Below are 19299 nucleotides of genomic sequence, written 5' to 3'. Positions count from 1 at the left end.
TATCTATTTCATCAGCATTTTATAGTTTTCAGCATACAAGTCCTACACATGTTTTTGTAAATTTACATTCTCTTCTGTTTCCTTTGTACTTATTTTGTTTATCTAGTGTCATAAGGTGGCAGCTTAGTTTTTTTTTTTAAATAACTTTTATTGATACCTATTAATAAAGCATACAATTCATTCAAAGTATGCAATCAGTGGTATTTGGTGTAATGATATAGTTGTATATTCATTACATTATTAAAAAATTATGGAGAATTGTTTTATTTGAGACATTTTCTTTTTTCTAATATAAGCAATTAGTGTTATAAATGTCCTTCTCTGCATTCCACAGATTAATATGTGCATTTGCATTCAGTTCAATTTATTTTTTATTTTAATTGGAACTTCGTCTTTGACCTATGGATTATTTAGAATTGTGTTACTGTTTCTAAGTGTTTGGAGATTTTCCTATTATTGTTCACTTATTTCTACTTTGATTCCATTGTGGTCAGAGAACAAATTCTGCATGATTTCAGTAATTTTAAGTTTGTTTTATGGCTCAGAATATGTTTATATTGGTAAATGTCCTGTAGATACTTTTAAAAAATAGGTATTCTCCTATTGTTAAACAGAAAGTTTTATAATGTGAAATAGATCTTGTTGATGGTGTTGTTGAGTTCTTCTATATCCTTGCTGATTTTCTGTCTAGTTTTCTATCAGTTGTTGAGTGAGGGGAGGGATGTTTACGTCTCCAACTATAATTGAGAATTTGTCTATTTCTCCTTTCACTTTTATCAGGTTTAGTTTCATCCTTTTTGTAACTTTGCATTTGCTACAACTTTTCAGATTGCTATTTCTTCTTGGTGGATTTACCTTTTTTGCTATGTAATGTCCCTGCTCATTTTCTTTGCTCTGAAGTGTACTTTATCTGGTATTAATATAGCCAATCCTTTTTTTTAAATTACTGTTTACATGGTGTATCTTTTTGTATCCTTTTACTTTCAACCTAACTATATTTTATGTATGTTATAGTTGAAGTTTCTTGTAGATAGTATATATTTGGGTTACGTGTTTTTTTATCCACTCTGCAAATCTCTGTATTTTAATGAATAAATTTAGACCATTTTCAATTAATGTTAATTATTTATATGTTAGGGCTTATGCCCACCATTTTATTTTCTATTCATTCCTGTTTTTCACTTGTCTAGGGTTCCCTTCTATGAGTTATTTGAACATTTTTAAGAATTCCATTTTATTATGTGTAGTATTTTTTTTAAGATTTATTTTTTATTTATTTCTCTCCCTTCCCCCCCAGTTGTCTGTTCTCTGTGTCCATTCACTGTGTGTTCTTCTGTGACCACTTCTATCCTTATCAGCGGCACCGGGAATCTGTGTTTCTTTTTGTTGCGTCATCTTGCTGTGTCAGCTCTCCGTGTGTATGGTGTCATTCTTGGGCAGGCTGCACTTTCTTTCACGCTGGGCGGCTCTCCTTATGGGGCACACTCCTTATGCGGGGGGCACCCCTGCGTAGCAGGGCACTCCTTGCACACATCAGCACTGCACATGGACCAGCTCCACACGGGTTAAGGAGGCCTGGGATTTGAACTGCAGACCTTCCATGTGGTAGGCGGATGCCCTATCCATTGGACCAAGTCCATTTCCCTATCTATAGTATTTTTGAGTGAATCTCTTTGTGTAGATTCTTAGTGTTGCTCTGGGTTTTACATTATACGTATAACTTATCATAGTCTATCACTAGTCTCGACGTTTTACCTGTTCAAGTGAGATATAGAAATCTTACCTTCTTTAAATCTCTTTAATTCTCCCATTTATAATATACTTGTCTTAAATATTTCTTTTACATACATTGAAAACTACATCAGACAGTGTTACAATTTTTGCTTCAACTGTCAAACACATTTTAAAAACTCAACAGGAGAAGGAAAGTCTATATTTATCCACATTTTCACTCTTTTCATTTTTCTTTTTTCCAAGAGAGTTATTGATTGCTTACTTGAGTTTTGCTGTCTTATGACTAATTCAGTTTCCCAAAGACTTAATTTGAGGAAATAGGCTACTTATCTATAAATATAGAAATTGAAATGACAGTGTGGAGAAGTGAGGTCTTATTCTGAATTAGGCACTTTTCTTGGGATATGTAAGTCCCTATCATGACTTCACACTGGAAATCTAACACTTAAGGGCAATACAATGATGAGAATACAAATAAAGAGCTATCAAAGGAGGAGCTGAGTAAACTCCAAACCTTCCCTAGGTTGGCAAGTCTATAAGTTTTATGTGAAATTTCTGATAATCACAATACTAAGTTCAAAAGGATTTAACTCACATTCTTTAGTAACTGATATACCTAATTCTAAAGATTCTTGGGGGGGAAATGTTTTTTTCAAGAGAGTTAACTCTCCTGCATGATCTTTCCAGTGTTGTTATAATTTTTTAAAAATTTCTCTCATCCTGATTAATTCTCTTTCAAGGAAAAAACACTGACTGTGTGGGGATTTTCTTTCTTTATAAGGCACAAGACCTAAATGTCATCGAAGAAGTGATTCGAATGATGTTAGAGATCATCAATTCCTGCCTGACAAATTCTCTTCACCACAATCCAAACTTGGTGTATGCACTGCTTTACAAACGTGATCTCTTTGAACAATTTCGAACTCATCCTTCATTTCAGGATATAATGCAAAATATTGATCTGGTAAGTATAATGGAAATAATAATTTTTATTCTTTTTTGCATATTAAATCAAAGAAAGCTTAATTGCTTCATTCAACAAACCCTGTAAGAACTACAGCAGTAAGAGAGCTTCTTTCAAATATATTTTATTTGCAGACTGTTTTGATATAACAATTGCTGCATACTGTGTGTTTAATATAATTTAGATCATCCTTTATTTTATATAGTTCTATTATATATTCTGTCATTTTTATTTAACAGTATTTAGATTTTTCTGTGATATCATCAGTTCTTTGAAAATCTCACATTTAATAGCTGTGTAACCTGTGTTGTGAATGTCCTAAAATATATTTCAGCATTATCCTCTTATTGCTCATTATTTTTCCAAAATTTTATAATTCATAATTAATGAGCAGTTTGTAAATAAATTATCTCAGGCTTTTATTTTTATTTATTTATTTATTTTTAAGTACTTGTGAAGACTTTTTTTTTTAATTTATTTATTTCTCTTCCTTTACCCCGTCCCCCCTCAGTTGTCTGCTCTCTGTGTCCATTCACTGTGTGTTCTTCTGTGACTGCTTCTATCCTTATCAGTGGCACTGGGAATCTGTGTTTCTTTTTGTGGCATCATCTTGTTGTGTCAGCTCTCCATGTGTGGGGCGCCATTCCTGGGCAGGCTGCACTTTCTTTCACACTGGGTGGCTCTCCTTACAGGGCGCCCTCCTTGCGCGTGTGGCTCCCCTACGCAGGGGGCACCCCTGCGTGGCAGGGCACTCCTTGTGCACATGAGCACTGCGCATGGGCCAGCTCCACACGAGTCAAGGAGGCCTGGGGTGTGAACCGCAGACCTCCCATTCATTGGACCAAGTCCGCTTCTCTCAGGCTTTTAAATTAATTTTTTTGGTAGAGAGGCTGAGAAATGGAATTTTACTGAGTCAAAGAGTATCTACATTTTCAAAGCTCAGCATAGATGCCAGCTTGCTTTCCAGAAACATTATATGATTTATGCATTTGTGTATCATCTTATACTTCTACAAGTGATCTATATGAGAGGGTCTGTCTCACTACATTCCTGCAACTTTTAGTATTATAATAATTTTAATATTTGTTTATAGAAAATATGGTATTTCTTTATTATTTTTATTTGACTTTCGATAATTACTAGTGTGACTGAACATTTTTCACAGGCCAAAGAACTTTATGTCCTTTTTAAACATTTTTTTGCTAAATTTTCTCTTGCTGTTTAGTATTTTTCAATGCAACTTGATTCCACATTTATTTGTTGAGTGGCTAGTATAATTCACAGTGCTAGGCACAAGAGTAAACTGAAAAGCCAACATCCCTGGTCATGTGTTACTTATATGTAGGAAGTCATTCAATAAATAAATTATCACAGCAATAAAAATATATAATTTGAGTCACAGAGTAAGCTCCGTCTCCTTCTCTGGGAAGGCAGTTTTCTCTGCTAAGAGTGAGCTGGAATGAGTGGGACAATTTTGGGGTATGAATAAGATTAGAAGTAGTCATTTTATCAGAGAAACAGAGCAGGATTATTGGGTAGTGTCTCTTTCACTTAGTACTTTGTTGGTGAGACTCATCCACATGGTACAGTATGACTGTTGTTTGGTTCATATACCATTATATTAATATGTCATGCCTTAGTTATCTTTTGTACTGTAGATAAATATTTGAAGCTGTTTGCCATTTTAAACTATCATATGCAGTTAGGCTACAAACATTCCTTTATGTGTAATCTCATGCACATGTGCATATGAGTCTCTACGATATTGTTTTAGTTTGTTAAAGACTGCCAAGGCAATATTCCAGAAATGAGTTGGTTTTTATAGTGAGATTTTATTAGGGTAAAAGATTACTGTTTTAATGCTGTGAAAATGTCCAAATCAGGGCAGCAGGTGAAGCTCTTTCCCCAAAGGTCAGCTGCTAGCAGTCCTGAACTCCTACCATGTGGCAAGTCAAAGTGGCAGCCAAGGCTGTGTCTTCTCCAAGTTCACTTACTCTCTGAGCTGAACTGTAGGTGATCAGGTATATGACTCATCTCTTCAGCTTCAAGCTGCTCTCCTGATTCCAGGCTCCAGCCTCTCTCTCAGCTTCTTGGGGTTTCTCTTTGTTCTGCATCTGTAGGCAATCCTGGAGTCCTCTCTCACATGGCAGGGTAAAAATGGTAGCTCTCTTTCTCTGGGTTTCATTTATATAAGACTCCAGTAAAAGGATTAGGACCCACCCTGGGCCTTAACTGAAGTGATCTAATCAAAAGCTTCCTTGACTGAATCTAACCAAAGGGCCCACATACAGTAGGTTCACATGCTCAAGAACGGGTTAGCTTAAGAACATAATTTTCTGGAGTCCACAAAAATGCAAACCAGGACAGATATATTCCTAAGAATGGAATTGCAAAGTGATATGTATCATTTCCATGGGGTGGCACCATTTTCACTCCAGCCAGTGGTGAGTGAGAATTCCTAATGCTTCACATCCTTGTAAACACTTATATAGTGGTATCTTGTTATAGTTTTAACTTGTAATTCCTTGATTACTAATGAAGAGTAGCATGTTTCATAAGTTTTTGACCATTTTGGATTTCCAAAGGCCTTTTTTAAAGTGTCTGTTCAAATCTTTTGCCAGTTTTTTATTATCTTTTTCTTACTGATTTGTGGAAATTCTTTATGTATTTTGGATTCTAGACCTTTCTTGTTTTATGTGTCTCACATATCCAATCACTAATAGAGCTCCAGACTTTCTGACAGAACTCTAAAATTCATCTGAAAATGGTCAAATAAATCAGTCAAAATTCTCAGTTCAGAAAGACCTCTTCGTGTTCTGGTCTAAACTGATAGTGCTTGAGTTCTGCATAGCTGCAACATCTCCCTGGAGTTTTCCTTTACCTCTCTCCTTTGTTGGTTAAGCTGTTACTAACTCCTGTGTTTTGGTGATTTACTGCTTCATTTTGATGGAGCATATATTTCACTAGTTTTCTTAGAAAAGGGTGATTGAGAGGTAGTAGTAGTTTTGTTCTGATTTGTTTTAATTTCTCATGGCTGAAAATATTTTTCTTCTCTGTTTACATATAACTTCTTCTCCCTGGAAGTTTTTGTGATCTGCTTATCCTTGTGTTCTGAAATTTCATGATGCTGTGCCTTGATTAATTGTGCTGGGCACTTAGAATCTTCCTTTCAGTCTAGAGGCTCATGTTCTCAGAACTGTCAAATTTTATTTATTCCCAATTATTTCCTCTCTATAAAACTCCTATTAGTCTGATGACCATTTGTTTGCGAGCCCCCTAATTTAAGTCTTATCTCTTGGGATGATCATTGTCCTCAGTTAAGAAACTTTCAAGGTCCTGCCTAGGGAATAAAAGTCTATCTGCCAGGGTTTTTTGTTACTGTTGTTGTTTTAAAGATTTATTTATTTATTTATTTATTTCTCTCCCTTTCCCCCCCACCCCTGTTGTCTGTTCTCTGTGTCTATTTGCTGTGTCTTCTTTGTCCGCTTCTGTTGTTGTCAGCAGCATGGGAATCTGTGTTTCTTTTTACTGCGTCATTTTGTTGTGTCATCTCTCTGTGTGGACGGCGACATTCCTGGGCAGGCTGCACTTTCTTTTGCGCTGGGCGGCTCTTCTTACAGGGCACACTCCTTGCGCGTGGGGCTCCCCTACACAGGGACACCCCTGCGTGGCACGGCACTCCTTGCGCGCATCAGCACTGCACATGGGCCAGCTCCACGCGGGTCAAGGAGGCCCGGGGTTTGAACCATGGACCTTCCATGTGGTAGGCAGACGCCCTAACCGCTGTCTGCCAGGGTTTTTAAAGCTAAGGTAAAAAGAGGCTAGGTAAAGTTTGGAATGAGGAGGTAGGGGGTGGAAAGTAGCTTCTACTGCAGAAACCTTTTATTTCATTCAGGGTGTCAGCCAAGCATAGGTATATGCATAGACACTGATCAAATTTAAGATATTTAAGATTGTCTCTGTCTTTTCTCATAAACCAATTTGCAAAATAGGATATTGCTCATCCCAATAGAGGCCTGTGTACTTGTTAGGAACTTAATTGAAATCAGCTTTGGGCTATAACCATTCTCCCATTACAGACTCTTAACACATAGATGTACAAACTACTGAAAACTCTGGAATCCACACAATTATGTGTGAGTTTAACTGCAGCCATGTATGCTGTTTAATTCATTTGTTCCATATCATTGCTGTTTCATGATTAACAACTATCTTTTATGGCAAAGTAAACAGAAGTAAAAATTAAAATTCCTTACTGAGTTAATTAGTTGTTTTGTTGGCTTTAAGATGCTTCAACTATAAACCCAAGAGTTTCAACTATAGCAAAATATTTTTCCATGTATACTTTCATCATTTTCCTGGGTTAATATCAATGTCATTTGGATATTGATAACAGATTTGGGGCATTTGGATTCATGTCATCAGTGCAATAAACATAAAGCAGAAACACCATTTCAAACAAGCATGTTTTGTTTCTTAGAGTTAGACTTGACATTTTAAGGCAGATCTAAAATTAAAACCTCACCGTTATGAACTAGTACTTTTACATAGATGTATTTATTTATTTATTTATTTAGGCTGTATGGGCACATCCTCAAACTGCTTCTTAAATATTTCTTCTCTGGGTCCTTGCTCTTCTTGTTAACTCTGGGTTTAAGTGGTATAAGCTCCTCCTTTTAAAATTGAGATTATTATTAACAAGACCATAAAACAAATTATTGCTTAAGGGACACAACTTATCCCTGTCTTCTTTTGTGGAAAAGATGGTTTTTGACAACTGGGTAGACTGTGGTTTACCCAGTTAATTACCAAGAATTAATATTAGTTGTATACTTTGGTGAGAGATGAAAATGCAAAAAGTCCAGGTATTGAGGAATCTTTACCTCCATGGAGATCTTCTTACAGGGGAATGTAGTCTTTGCTCTGACCCCAGTTCTCAAACTATCCAGATAGAACATCTATATTCAGGCAGAGCTTGATCCATTCCTCCTTATAGTTTATTCCTAATAGCATAGCACTCCTAAGGATTATAATGTTGAGAGAAAATTGTTTTCTCTCTGAAGGCAGCTTTACACTATGAATCCACTTACAGGCGTGCTAATTATGGATTTGTTCAAATTCATTTCTATTTCATTTTGGGGTGTAAAATTCAAATTTTAAGAATCATATTTGTGATTAAAGGCTTAACAAAACCCTTTTTCCTTTTACATGAGAAATTGGCCTTGGGTTAAGCTGCTTCTAGCTCTGTTTCCCTGGAAATATGATGAAGGTGGAATGTCAGCTGTGTTACCAAGCAACACTGCTATAATTTAAAAAATGACATTTCATCGGTAAGCTTGGTCTGGACAGAGAAGACTATGAATGAACTATAAATTCCTGATGGGAAAACATAGCTTTGGGCTTCCCTGAATGAGACAACTCTTAAAAGTAGGCATATCCCTTTTATTGACCTTGAAGCTAAGACTGTCTGAGAATATCACAAGAAGTATTGGTTTCTGTTTGGCACATGGTTTCTAAACCAAGATAGCTATTGCATCCACCCATGGGACACTTACTCTCACACATCTCAGCTATCATTTGAGGGAACAAATACTAGCCCTGAGATACTTCAACTGTATTCAGTGAAAAATGATTCTCATGGTAAATATTTAGGTATAAGCTGTTAACGCAGTTCTTAAAACTAGTGAAACAAATGCCTAAACATTTATAAGCACCTATTAAATGCTGGGAAAGAAGCTAAGTATCTTTAAATACTTCTGTCTTTCAATCTCCTTAAGCCATGTCAGCTAGATTCCTCAGAAAGTTAAGTATAGAATTACCATATGACCCAACAATCCCACTTTTTAGTATATATCCAAAAGAATTAAAATCAGGGACATGAACATATTTTTGCACATCACTGTTCATAGTGGTATTATTCATAATTGGTAAAACATGGAAGCATCCCAAGGGTCCACTAACAGATGTGGATAAACAAAAGATAGTAGATATGTGCATACAATGGAGTATTACACAGCTGTAGAAAGGAAGGAAGGTCTGATACATGTAACATCACATAGGAAACTTCAAAGCATCATATTGAGTGAAATAAGCCAGGCACAAAAGGACAAATATTGTATAATCTCGTTTATATGAAATAAGCAGAATATGCAAATTCACAAAGTCTACAAACTAGAATAGAGGTTACCAGGTCTGGGTGGAGATGGAGAATGAGGAATTAATGTTTAATTAGTACACAGTTTCTGTTTGGGATAATGGAAAAATTTGGGTAATGGGTGAAGGTGAGGGAGGCACAACTTTGAAGATGTAATTAACAACACTGAACTGTATACTTGAAAGTGGTTAAAAGTGGAAATGTTAAGTTGAATATAAGTTACCAGGAAAAAAAGCAAAACATAGAACTTTACAACTCCTGAGAGTAAACCCTGGGAAGAGAACATAGCTCAGCTGGTAGAGCATCCACCTACCATATGGAGGGCCCAGGGTTTGATACCCAGGACCTCCTGACACGTGTGTAAGCTGGCCCACATGCAGTGCTGCCACGCGCAAGGAGTGCCATGCCATAGGTGCCCCCATGTGTAAGAAGTGCACCCCTCAAGGAGAGCCACCCATGTGAAAAAAAACGCAGCTCTCCCAGGAGTGGGGCAGCACACATGGAAAGCTGACGCAGCAAGATGACGCAACAAAAAGAGACACAGATTCCCAGTGCCGCTGACAAGAATACAAGCAGACACAGAAGAACACACAGCGAATGGACACAGAGAGCAGACAGCTGGGGGGTGGAGGGGGGGGTGGGAAATAAATAAAAAATAAATATTTTTTAAAAAAGGAAAAAGGAGAAAAATCAGATGAGAGGGTAAGATACAAATGTCACAGTGATTTGGTATAATAAAGATTTAATTAGCTTCCCAGGAGCAGAAGACAGAGATGAAATATTTGAAAAGAAAATGGCTGGGAATTTAGAAAATGTAGTATATACTAACTCGACAAAATAAATGTAGATATACTAATATGAAAGCATAATTGAGAATTTTTTTGCTTTGTGGAGTTTAAAACAGTGGGGAAAAATATATAGGTTATTTGGTAAATAGTATTGGAAAACTGGGTAGTCCTCTGAAAATTAAATCAAATTGTGTTCTAACTTATACCTCTAGGAAAAAAAGTTCCAGAAGGTTTAAAAGGCTAAAATTAAACCAAAAAGTACTAGAAGAATGCATGGGAATGCATGTATGTATGTGTGTATATATGTAATATATATTATATATGTGACATGGGATATATATTTGTTTATATTTCTGCTTGAGTGGAAAAGGCCTTTCTTAGTATATAATGCACCCTGAAACCTTTAACTATTTTTTTTAAGACTTATTTTATTTATTTCTCTCCCCTTCTCTGCCGCCCCCGCCCTGCCCCACCCCACCCCACCCCACGCCACCCTGCCCCAGCTGTCTGTTCTCTGTGTCCATTTGCTGCATGTTCTTTTTGTCCACTTCTGTTGTTGTCAGCGGCACAGGAATCTGTGTTTCTTTTTGTCGCGTCATCTTGTTGTGTCAGCTCTCCATGTGTGCGGCACCATTCCTGGGCAGGCTGCACTTTCCTTCGCGATGGGCGGCTCTTCTTACAGGGCGCACTCCATGCGCATGGGGCTCCCCTGTGTGGCAGGGCACTCCTTGCGTGCATCAGCACTGCGCATGGGCCAGCTCCACACAGGTCAAGGAGGCCCAGGGTTTGAACCGCGGACCTCCCATGTGGTAGATGGACGTCCTATCCACTGGGCCAAGTCCACTTTCCACCTTTAACTATTGATAAATCTGACTATATAAGAAAAAAATCTTTGTACAGGCAAAAATATACATATAAGGTCAAAAGATAAACCATAGAAGTGGGGAAAATATTTGCAATTCATTAACACTAACTTCTGAATTTTTAATAGTAGAAAAAGCTTCTGTAAATCAATAAAATATTTTTTAAAAGTAAAATAAAAATGGGCAAAGGAAATGAAGAGTTTGCAAAAAAAAACAAAAAACAAATATATCATTAACATATGAAAATGTTTGTTTTCCCCTATCAGATATGGAGAAATTAGCAAACTAGATAGCACTTCATTAATGAAGATGCCTACTACATGCTCTGTTCAGTTATAAAAGCCATTTGCAAAACACAAAATAAAAAAGAAAATATATAACACATGTATATGCATAGAATATCTCAAAAAAAACTGTTAATAGTGGTTGCCTGTGGGGGGAAACACTAGGTGGTAAGAGAATAGGCCTGGGAAAGAGGCTCTTTTTTCTTTCTTTCTCATTCTTTCTTTCTTTTCTTTTTTTCCTATGTACCCTTTGTTTTTTACCTTTTGAATTTGTTACAATATATATGTGTTACATGTCCTAAATAAAGAAATGAAGCAAAATTATTTTTTTTTTGATTCCTGGATATTTGGCCTAAGCAATCAAATGATGCTGCAATGAGAAGGAAGGGACGGGTATGAGGAAAGGAAAAAAATCCCAAATTCCCTTTTAGCCAAATGATGTTTGAGATGCCGATTGGATGTCTCTGTGGATATATAAGTGGATATAAAAGTCTTGCCTTCTGGAGAGAGGTCAGAGTTGGAAATGTAGATTGGGGAGTCCTCCATTCATAGATGGCATTGAATTCCAAGGGACTCCCATAGGGAGTGTGTTTAGATGAAAAAGGCAGATCAGGAAAGAGCTCTGAGCCGCTCCAACCTTTAGAGGTTTAGCAGAGAAGGAGCAAAAAGCAAAGGAACATTTGCATTGAAACAGTGACTTTTACCCTTTCTTGCCAAGCAAGCCCTTAATTGGTAGAAAGTTTCTTTGGTTCAGTCAATAAATAGTTATTGAAAAGTTTCTGTTTTGTTCTGGTAATTAGTGATAACTGAAAGTTAGTATACTTGTCAAACCATTTTGCTTGAGATGTGGAAAAGATCAGCATGCCTGATCTTTCAAGCACATATTCCCAAATTCAATAATTAACCAACCTAAACTTAGTTGATTTCCTTTTTACCATTTGAAATAATCAGAAAATTCCTTATCATAACAGTAAGATTATGACTTAAATCTAAAGCATAATTCTCACTTAAAGCAAAATTAGTGATCCTTTGCCACAATGAAAAAACAGTGGTCGTGATAGCATTTTCCCAAAGTTGATCTCTTGCATTATCAATTAAAACCCTTATTTTGCAACATTGTCAAAGTCTCCTCCAGGTTCCTAAGACCAAAGGGAGAGGATAGAACAAATGCTGAACACCTATGCTGAGTGGTCTAAGCATCTATCACCTTAACATTACTGGCCTGTGACCTGTTGATTTGAGCTGGAAGAAGTTTGTCTTATTTATAATGAATTTCTGTAGTTTGGTTAGTTTGCATATTCTATATTTTGTTTTTTCTCTTTGAGTTTTTTGAATTTTCAACTTTACTAGGAAACACCCTTTTCATTTAAAGTCAGTTTTACAAAAAACCTTTAATTTGTAAAGAAATGATCACATTTCAGTAGTTGTTCTATTTACTACTTTGAGTATAAAAAATATACCAAAAAAATTTCCATGGGACTGTTATAACAAGAAAGCTTATAAAGTATATTAATACATTTTTGTTGGCAGTTGTAAAACTTCCAAATCAATACCTAACATGTCAAGAATTTATATAATAAGAATTTCTGAAAAGTTTATTGACTTTTAGTTAGATAAGAACATGGACCAGCATGTCATAGCCTATTATTTATTGAGTGTATAAGAAGACAATAACATTACACGCCATTATATTGGAAAGTCTCAACTCTGGGAAAGTCAGTCTATGCCTGCTTTGCTAAATTAACAAATTGGGAAAGGGACAAAAAAAAAGCCTAATAATGATGCTGATTCTTTTCCATTTGACTTTTTGGAATGCTAGGTGCAGCATGGAAATTTAGTAAATGAAAACAGGAAAACAATATTAACAATAACTACAAAAATGTTTTTGGTCTTAAAAGTAATGAAGACCAAGGTGACCAAGCCTAAGAGTACATACTGGCTTATTATACGAACCCTTATATTAATAGTGTTCTATTTTTCTCTTATTATTATTTTCAGTGTCTGATCTCTAAACATAATAGGTATTTTTCTCATTTTCTTAGTCCTCTGAGATATTAATGATATTGATTAAATCAGAATACCAAGTAAAGGTACAGAAAATGAAATCCTGTAATTCTTTAAATTTCTTCAGGAGACCGCTTCTCAGTTTTAGACATTTTCAGAAGTTTTGAGTAGTCAGTGACAAGCATCTTAGTGTGCCTGTAGGCAGAGTATCTTCTGGAAGTATTTTTCTGAGTTCTTAATATTTAAGAATCAAAGTGTATAGATGTGGGGTTTTTTTTTTGTTTTAAGATTCTGACTTCCTTAAGCTTTAAATTGTGGTCTTTTCAACATTTATTTTGCTCTTAACCTTATCTCACTTCAACCCAAATGTGCAAAATTCCTATGGGGAGCAATCAGTGCTTCACTGGAAGCACTGAAAGCCAGCCTTTGTCTTTTTAATTCCCTGAAGCATTCAAGAAATGCAAATCCAAATGCCTCAGTCTTTTCTCAGTAAATTCTGACTGGTTACTCTCTGAAAATTATCATTTTTAAAGTATCAATAAATCAGAACAGTAATATCCAGTCCATATGAGAATCACCTGGGGAATTTTTTACAAAATATTCTGCTTCAGTAAGTGTGGGATTGGGGCCTCGACATCTGTAGGCTTATAAGGTCTCCTGGGTGATTTTAACACATATTCCTGCCTCCTCATCTTGGCTGTTGATCACATATATTTGCATAGGGCTTTATCCTTGCAGACTATCTGCATATGCACTGTCTCATCTCAAACCCTCCTATGAGGGAGGCAGAGCAGGGTTTAAGAGGATAATGGTTGGGGAGCAGATGTAGCTTAGGCTTAAGGTCACTTAGCTAGTAAATTAGTCAGTTAGCTAGTAAGTCAGTCACACTTTTTTGTTGTTTTTTGTTTTTTAAAGATTCATTTATTTCTTCTTCCCTACCCCATCTGCGCTTACCATCTGTTCTCTGTTGGTCTTCTTTTTAGGAGGCACTGGGAACCAAACCCGGGACCTCCTATGTGCTAGGCAGGCACCTAACTGCTTGAGCCACATCTGGTTCCCTCAGTAATGTTACCTGATTTTGACTAGGTTCTTGACTATGCTGCAGAGAATAATTTCTGGAGCATATCAGGTGATTTAGGCCAGTAATTTATTCAGGTAGGGAGCAAAGAGAAATGGGAGAAAATGACAAATCATGAGTCCGAGGTAGAGAGGCTGAAACGTGATAAAGTGGGCTGATTTACAGACTACAGTTCCCCATTGTAGATTATAAATGCCCAGGTTTTCTTTGCATGGCCATCATGGCAGAGGAAAAATGGCAAGAGCAGGGTGCAGTGGGCAGGAACAGGGGTCCAAAGGTGAGAGAGAGAGAGAGAGAGAGAGAGAGAGATCTGCTTTTTGAACCGTTAATTATTCCAAATTATTCCACCCCTTTGCTAATGGCAGGGAGGGGTTCCAGCTGTTTGCTGTTTTGATTGATTACCCCACCCATCAATCCCCCATGAGGGCCCAATGATAAAGTCCTTGGGGACTATCCGGGCCTGCCCCTGTCTTCTGGAGGAAGTCCCGTACTAAATGGCAGAATCTTGGGGAGGGTCTTCCAGCAGCCATCTTGGGATTACTGATGTCCATGTGGACTTCTTTCCAGGTTCCAGATTCATCTATTGATTTCCTATCTTACTAGCCTGTTTCAGTAAGGTTTTGAATTCAGGTCTTCTCATTATAAATCCTGTTTTCAGCATTCACTTAGGTAAATATAAGTAAGATCCAAAATGAGCAGGCATTCCAACAACTTTGTTTTTTAATACTGCCATCCAAAATAGTACTGGGCACACTGGAAATTCATTAAAAGTATTTTAAACTCCAGGGGGAGCAAATATGGCTCAAGCAATATCCCACAGGGGAGGTCCCAGGTTCGGTTTCTGGTGCCGCCTGAAGAAGAAGAGCAGACAAATGAGGGAGGAGGGAGCCATGGCAGGGGGTGGGGAAGAGGGGTAAAAGTATTTAAACTCCCTTTACATATTTGAAAAGAATGCCATGATAAAATATAAATAACCTTCTGTACTTTTTGCCTCTTATAACCCTTTACGTCCTCTTCCCTCCCCTAAATGTACCTGACATTTGGCCTTAAGCAAGCCTTTGCTGTTTTCTTCTTTTATGGAGTTAACCTTGAAAATTGTTAGTAGAAGATACTGTGATCCGCTCTTATTTTTAGCTGACAGAGAGTTAAGAATGTCTTTTCATTAAGACAGTCAACAATCCTGAATATCTGAAGCAGGAGTGACTAAGCTTGGAGCACTTTTAACGTCTGCGAAAGAATTTAGATACGTGTTTCTTAAGTGATTTTTGTCAGCCACTGATATATATCCCTCCCATCTAACTCATAATATGATATGCTGTGATTCAATTATGCAACTTGTAAAAAATAGAATTATCACACCAAACGAGATTTCTTTCATGTACCCGCTTGTTTGGTGTCATAATTCTATTAAGAAATTCCCTATTTCCCTAAGGCAAGAAAGAGCTGAATATAAATGCAGAACAGATACAATGAGCTATACTAGTTGTCCAGCATGGTAAAAGCAAGACCAGTTTTTATCTCTAGACAGTATGATATTCACATTGGATCTTGTGTATTTCCAGATCTGACCCATCCTTATTGGGTTCCAACTACTGCATCAAATTGCATATTAGACATTCCCACAAATGTTTAACAAGATTAAATCAGAATTCTTGAGTTTCTTCAAATAATTAATGCAAAATAAATAAACTTTTTCTTCTGCAATCTTTGCTGTCTCAATAAATGGCATGAATATCCACCCAGTTACTCCAATCAAAAAAAAAAAAGCAGAGTGGGATAGTTAGTGGTACTTGGGGTATTTGGGGTGGGAGATGGCAGATTTAAAGAGAGAGGTCAGGGAAGGACCCTCTGAGAAAGGCCATATGAGCCAAAACTTGGAGGTAGAGAGTGAGCTGCAAATGGGTATTCTAGGCAAAAAGAGCAGAGGGGAGGTAGGAATGGGGGAGAGGGAGTGCCTCAAAGGACATGAGGGTGTGCGTATTTGTCAAAACTACACAATTAAAATGGTTAAATATGTGTATTCATTTTATTGAATGTCAGTTATACCTCAATGAAGTTACTTAAAAATATATTTCCTAAGGTTCCACTTACACCTAGGACATAGAATGCTGGTAAGAACTACACTACAAAGAGAAAAAGAGATAAACCATAAAATCTTAACTTTTCTTGAAACCTTCAGAAGTCTCGGGTCACTAGGCAGCTAAGGAGCCTGGATGCCAAGGATGGCTAGGGACTACCTCCCCCCACCCCCTCCAATGAGAGAGAAGATACCAGGATTGGATTGCCTGCCGTAGAGTACAAGAGGACTATGCAGCCACCATGCAAGTGTGTAAAAAGAAATCAGATACATTTTTAACAACTTGCTAAAGGTTGTGTATAGGCTAGTGTGGTATTATAGAATCCCCAAGAGATGCAGACACCAGGGGAGTTTGCACTCACATACAGGCTCTTTTTTGCTGATCTCTACCAAGTACTCATTTGACAGATTGGAATCAGGGTAGGAAACCAGAGAGAGCCTCCCAAGGCGATGCAAACACAGGAAAGTATGAAGCTCAAAGCCTCTGCCGGGACCCTCCTCTCATATGGAGCAATGAGATCCTTAGGATACTAGGGTAAGAGCTTCAAACGCTGGTGCTGCCAAGGCGTAGAGATGGAGACCCACTGGTGCTCGAGTAAGGACAGAAGAATATACCCTCTGCTTGTTGAGGAGGGACAGGAAACTATCCTGGCTCCAGGATCCTGTAACAAAACCAGTAGCGGTCTCCTACACAGGACTGCTCACAGGTACATGGCCGTGTCTGGCTGCTCTGGGGAAGAGGGGGAGAAAAGCTAAGAAAGCCACACCCCTAGGCCCAGGCACACAGGACCTATACTGAGGCCTTAAGACCACAGGTCCAGAATAACAAAGGCTTCCCTCCCTCCCAGCACCCTCCACCAGCCTAGCAAGAACTGCATAACAGGTGACAGCTCTCTGCCCCTGGGGAAGGATCAGAGCGTGATAGAAACCCCACTCTGTGGCCCAGGCGTATTGAAATAACTAAAAGTGGAACACGAGCCCTGAAAAACGCTGCAGCACTCCTGTTCCCACTCTAAGCAGAAGACATCATGACAGAAATCTGAAACCTGTGGTGCACTGAAGGTAGCCATAGCAACAAAAAAACAAATCCAGCTCACCTCCTGACTAAATTAACCTAACCCCCAACACTAATGGCCTGACTGAAGAAGAGGCGTGCCCATTTCTGTCATAAATAGTAATTACTTCAGACTCTCCTGTTCTACATACGATGTCCAACATTCTCTCCAACCTTATGAGACATTTAAAAAACACAGGAGAGTAAAAAAGTCACAAAGTCATATTGACAAGAGGCAAGACAATCAATGAACCCAGACTCAGTGATGACTGAAATAATTATGACTAGTATATTTAAAAGATCTAGTGCAGAGTTCAACAAAGCACGGCCTGTAGGCCAAACCCAGCCCATGGGCTGTTTTTGTAGAGACTGTGAACTAAGAATGTGTTTTGCATTTTAAAAGGACTGTTTTAAAAAAAAAAAAAAAAAAAGAGGAAGACTACACGACTGAAATCTAGGCCTTCTGACTTGGAGTAGTTCATGATCTACTCCACCCTGATGTCTAATCTATTAAATTACACATGCCTATGCTCTGCATCTTGTCTCCCCAATTAGATCGCATCTTTCTCAAAGACAGAAAATGTTATCTTCTATGTCCTTTGTAAATCCTCTGTATGTCTCCTCCACTGAATAGGTTGTCAATACATGTATTATCAAAATACAAATCCAAACCCAAGTCAGTGAGAAATACCTATGTATTTCACTTTTTAAAACGTTTACCAGTCAATAAAAAAAAACACACACACACAACTTAGCTCTCTACTCTCTTAGGAGAATGGCCATTTGGAAAGCAAGAAAAGTTGACATATACTTCCTCCTTTTGACCTTCATCTACCCCAGAAAAGTTTGTCATTTCTATAAATCTGTCATCTGGTGATGACTGACTGCTTTCATGACAGTTGGTTAAATGTGATTTTGACAGTATTCAAAGGGTACAACTAATTAGTCAGAACATGACATTGGACAATTACTATTCAAACCAATAGCATAATTGAGGATAATGTGTCATATTTAGATTTCATGTAAAACATCCACTGTGGGAAAGTAGCTTCCTTTGAAAGGTTGGCTTTGAGCTACACTAACAAAGCATTCATTACCATCTTAGCCAGAGAATTCCCTTTAAATTTTTCTGTTATTGGCTCTATCTTTTGCAAACATTCTCAGAGAGAGGTAAAAATGTTGATCTATTTTAACAGTTTTAATGGTTGCTATGGAAATTGATAGAAGCCACATGTCTGTTGAAGTCATCATCATTAAAATTACCATTGTATGAGAAATTCTAACCCCGTGGTAGGAAATACAGGTTTTTCCAACTGAAATTTTTGGCTAAACAACTTACACCCTACCCCTCAAACATTTTTTGTTAGGAGATCTAAGCCTGGACTCCATTTTGCAACATGAGGATTGCTGGAGATAACATGAAAAAGTAAGAAGCAGCACCTGATTATTTATTTCCTTCCTTTTTGATATATAAAATGATACCTCATTTTCCAAAACACTGTGAGTTCAAATGTACAAACATTAAGATGGCAGCTTTAAAAAATACAAATTAGAGTCAGTTTGAAAAAAAAGTGGCATCCTTAGAAACTGAGTCCCATGCCTATTCAGCAACTTTCTTGTTAAGAATGGGAATTCTTTGTGGTTTAGAGACAAGTCAGTTCAGACCACAGAATGAACAAAACTGGACTGTCATTACATTTCTTTGTTCTTAATGATATGGCATATATAAACACTCTCTTTTGTCAGTTTTAAGTTCTATGAGTGTATGAATTCTATAATATGTTCAATTTAGCTTTATTTGCATTTTATTATCTCAATCGGCAATATCCAGGGTACACATTCCCTAGTAATTTCACTGACCATCCATAGAAGCATGGGAAGAAACTATTAGATATTTTGCTTATTCATCTAAAAATGAATGTATTTAGTTTTACTAATATGAATATTGGCACCGACAACCTACCAAGGTCTGTATGTCAGATACAGCACTCTCAGTATCTTGAGAAAAAGTAGGAGGAATTCTTTAACTTAGAGGTCTTGGCAAAATGGCCTCACTTAAAGTTTAAAACTGCACTTAGGGAAGCAGACTTGGCCCAATGGATAGGGCATCCGCCTACCCCAAGGGAGGTCTGCAGTTCAAACCCTGGGCCTCCTTGACCCGTGTGGAGCTGGCCCATGCACAGTGCAGATGCGCACCAGGAGTGCCGTGCCACGCAGGGGTATCCCCGCGTCAGGGTGTCCCCTGCGAACGGGAGCACCACGCACAAGGAGTGCGCCACGTAAGGAGAGCCGCCAAGTG

The 19299-nt window shown here is 37.6% G+C and overlaps 1 protein-coding gene across 5 annotated transcripts in view; it reads left to right on the top strand.

Annotated features, from left to right (window-relative positions):
- The window catches only part of DYM (dymeclin), a 542345-nt gene that overhangs the window by 414873 nt on the left and 108173 nt on the right, over positions 1-19299 (top strand). For all 5 annotated transcript variants that reach the window (XM_071208556.1, XM_058277682.2, XM_058277681.2 and 2 more), the window contains one exon: positions 2516-2698. In XM_071208556.1, the coding sequence (XP_071064657.1) occupies positions 2516-2698 (183 nt within the window). The remainder of the gene's footprint in view (positions 1-2515; positions 2699-19299) is intronic.

Source organism: Dasypus novemcinctus, chromosome 16 (assembly GCF_030445035.2).
Source record: "Dasypus novemcinctus isolate mDasNov1 chromosome 16, mDasNov1.1.hap2, whole genome shotgun sequence".
Lineage (NCBI taxonomy): Eukaryota > Metazoa > Chordata > Mammalia > Cingulata > Dasypodidae > Dasypus > Dasypus novemcinctus.
The sequence above is the reverse complement of the archived record's forward strand: the minus strand, read 5'-3'. Positions and strand labels throughout refer to the sequence as shown.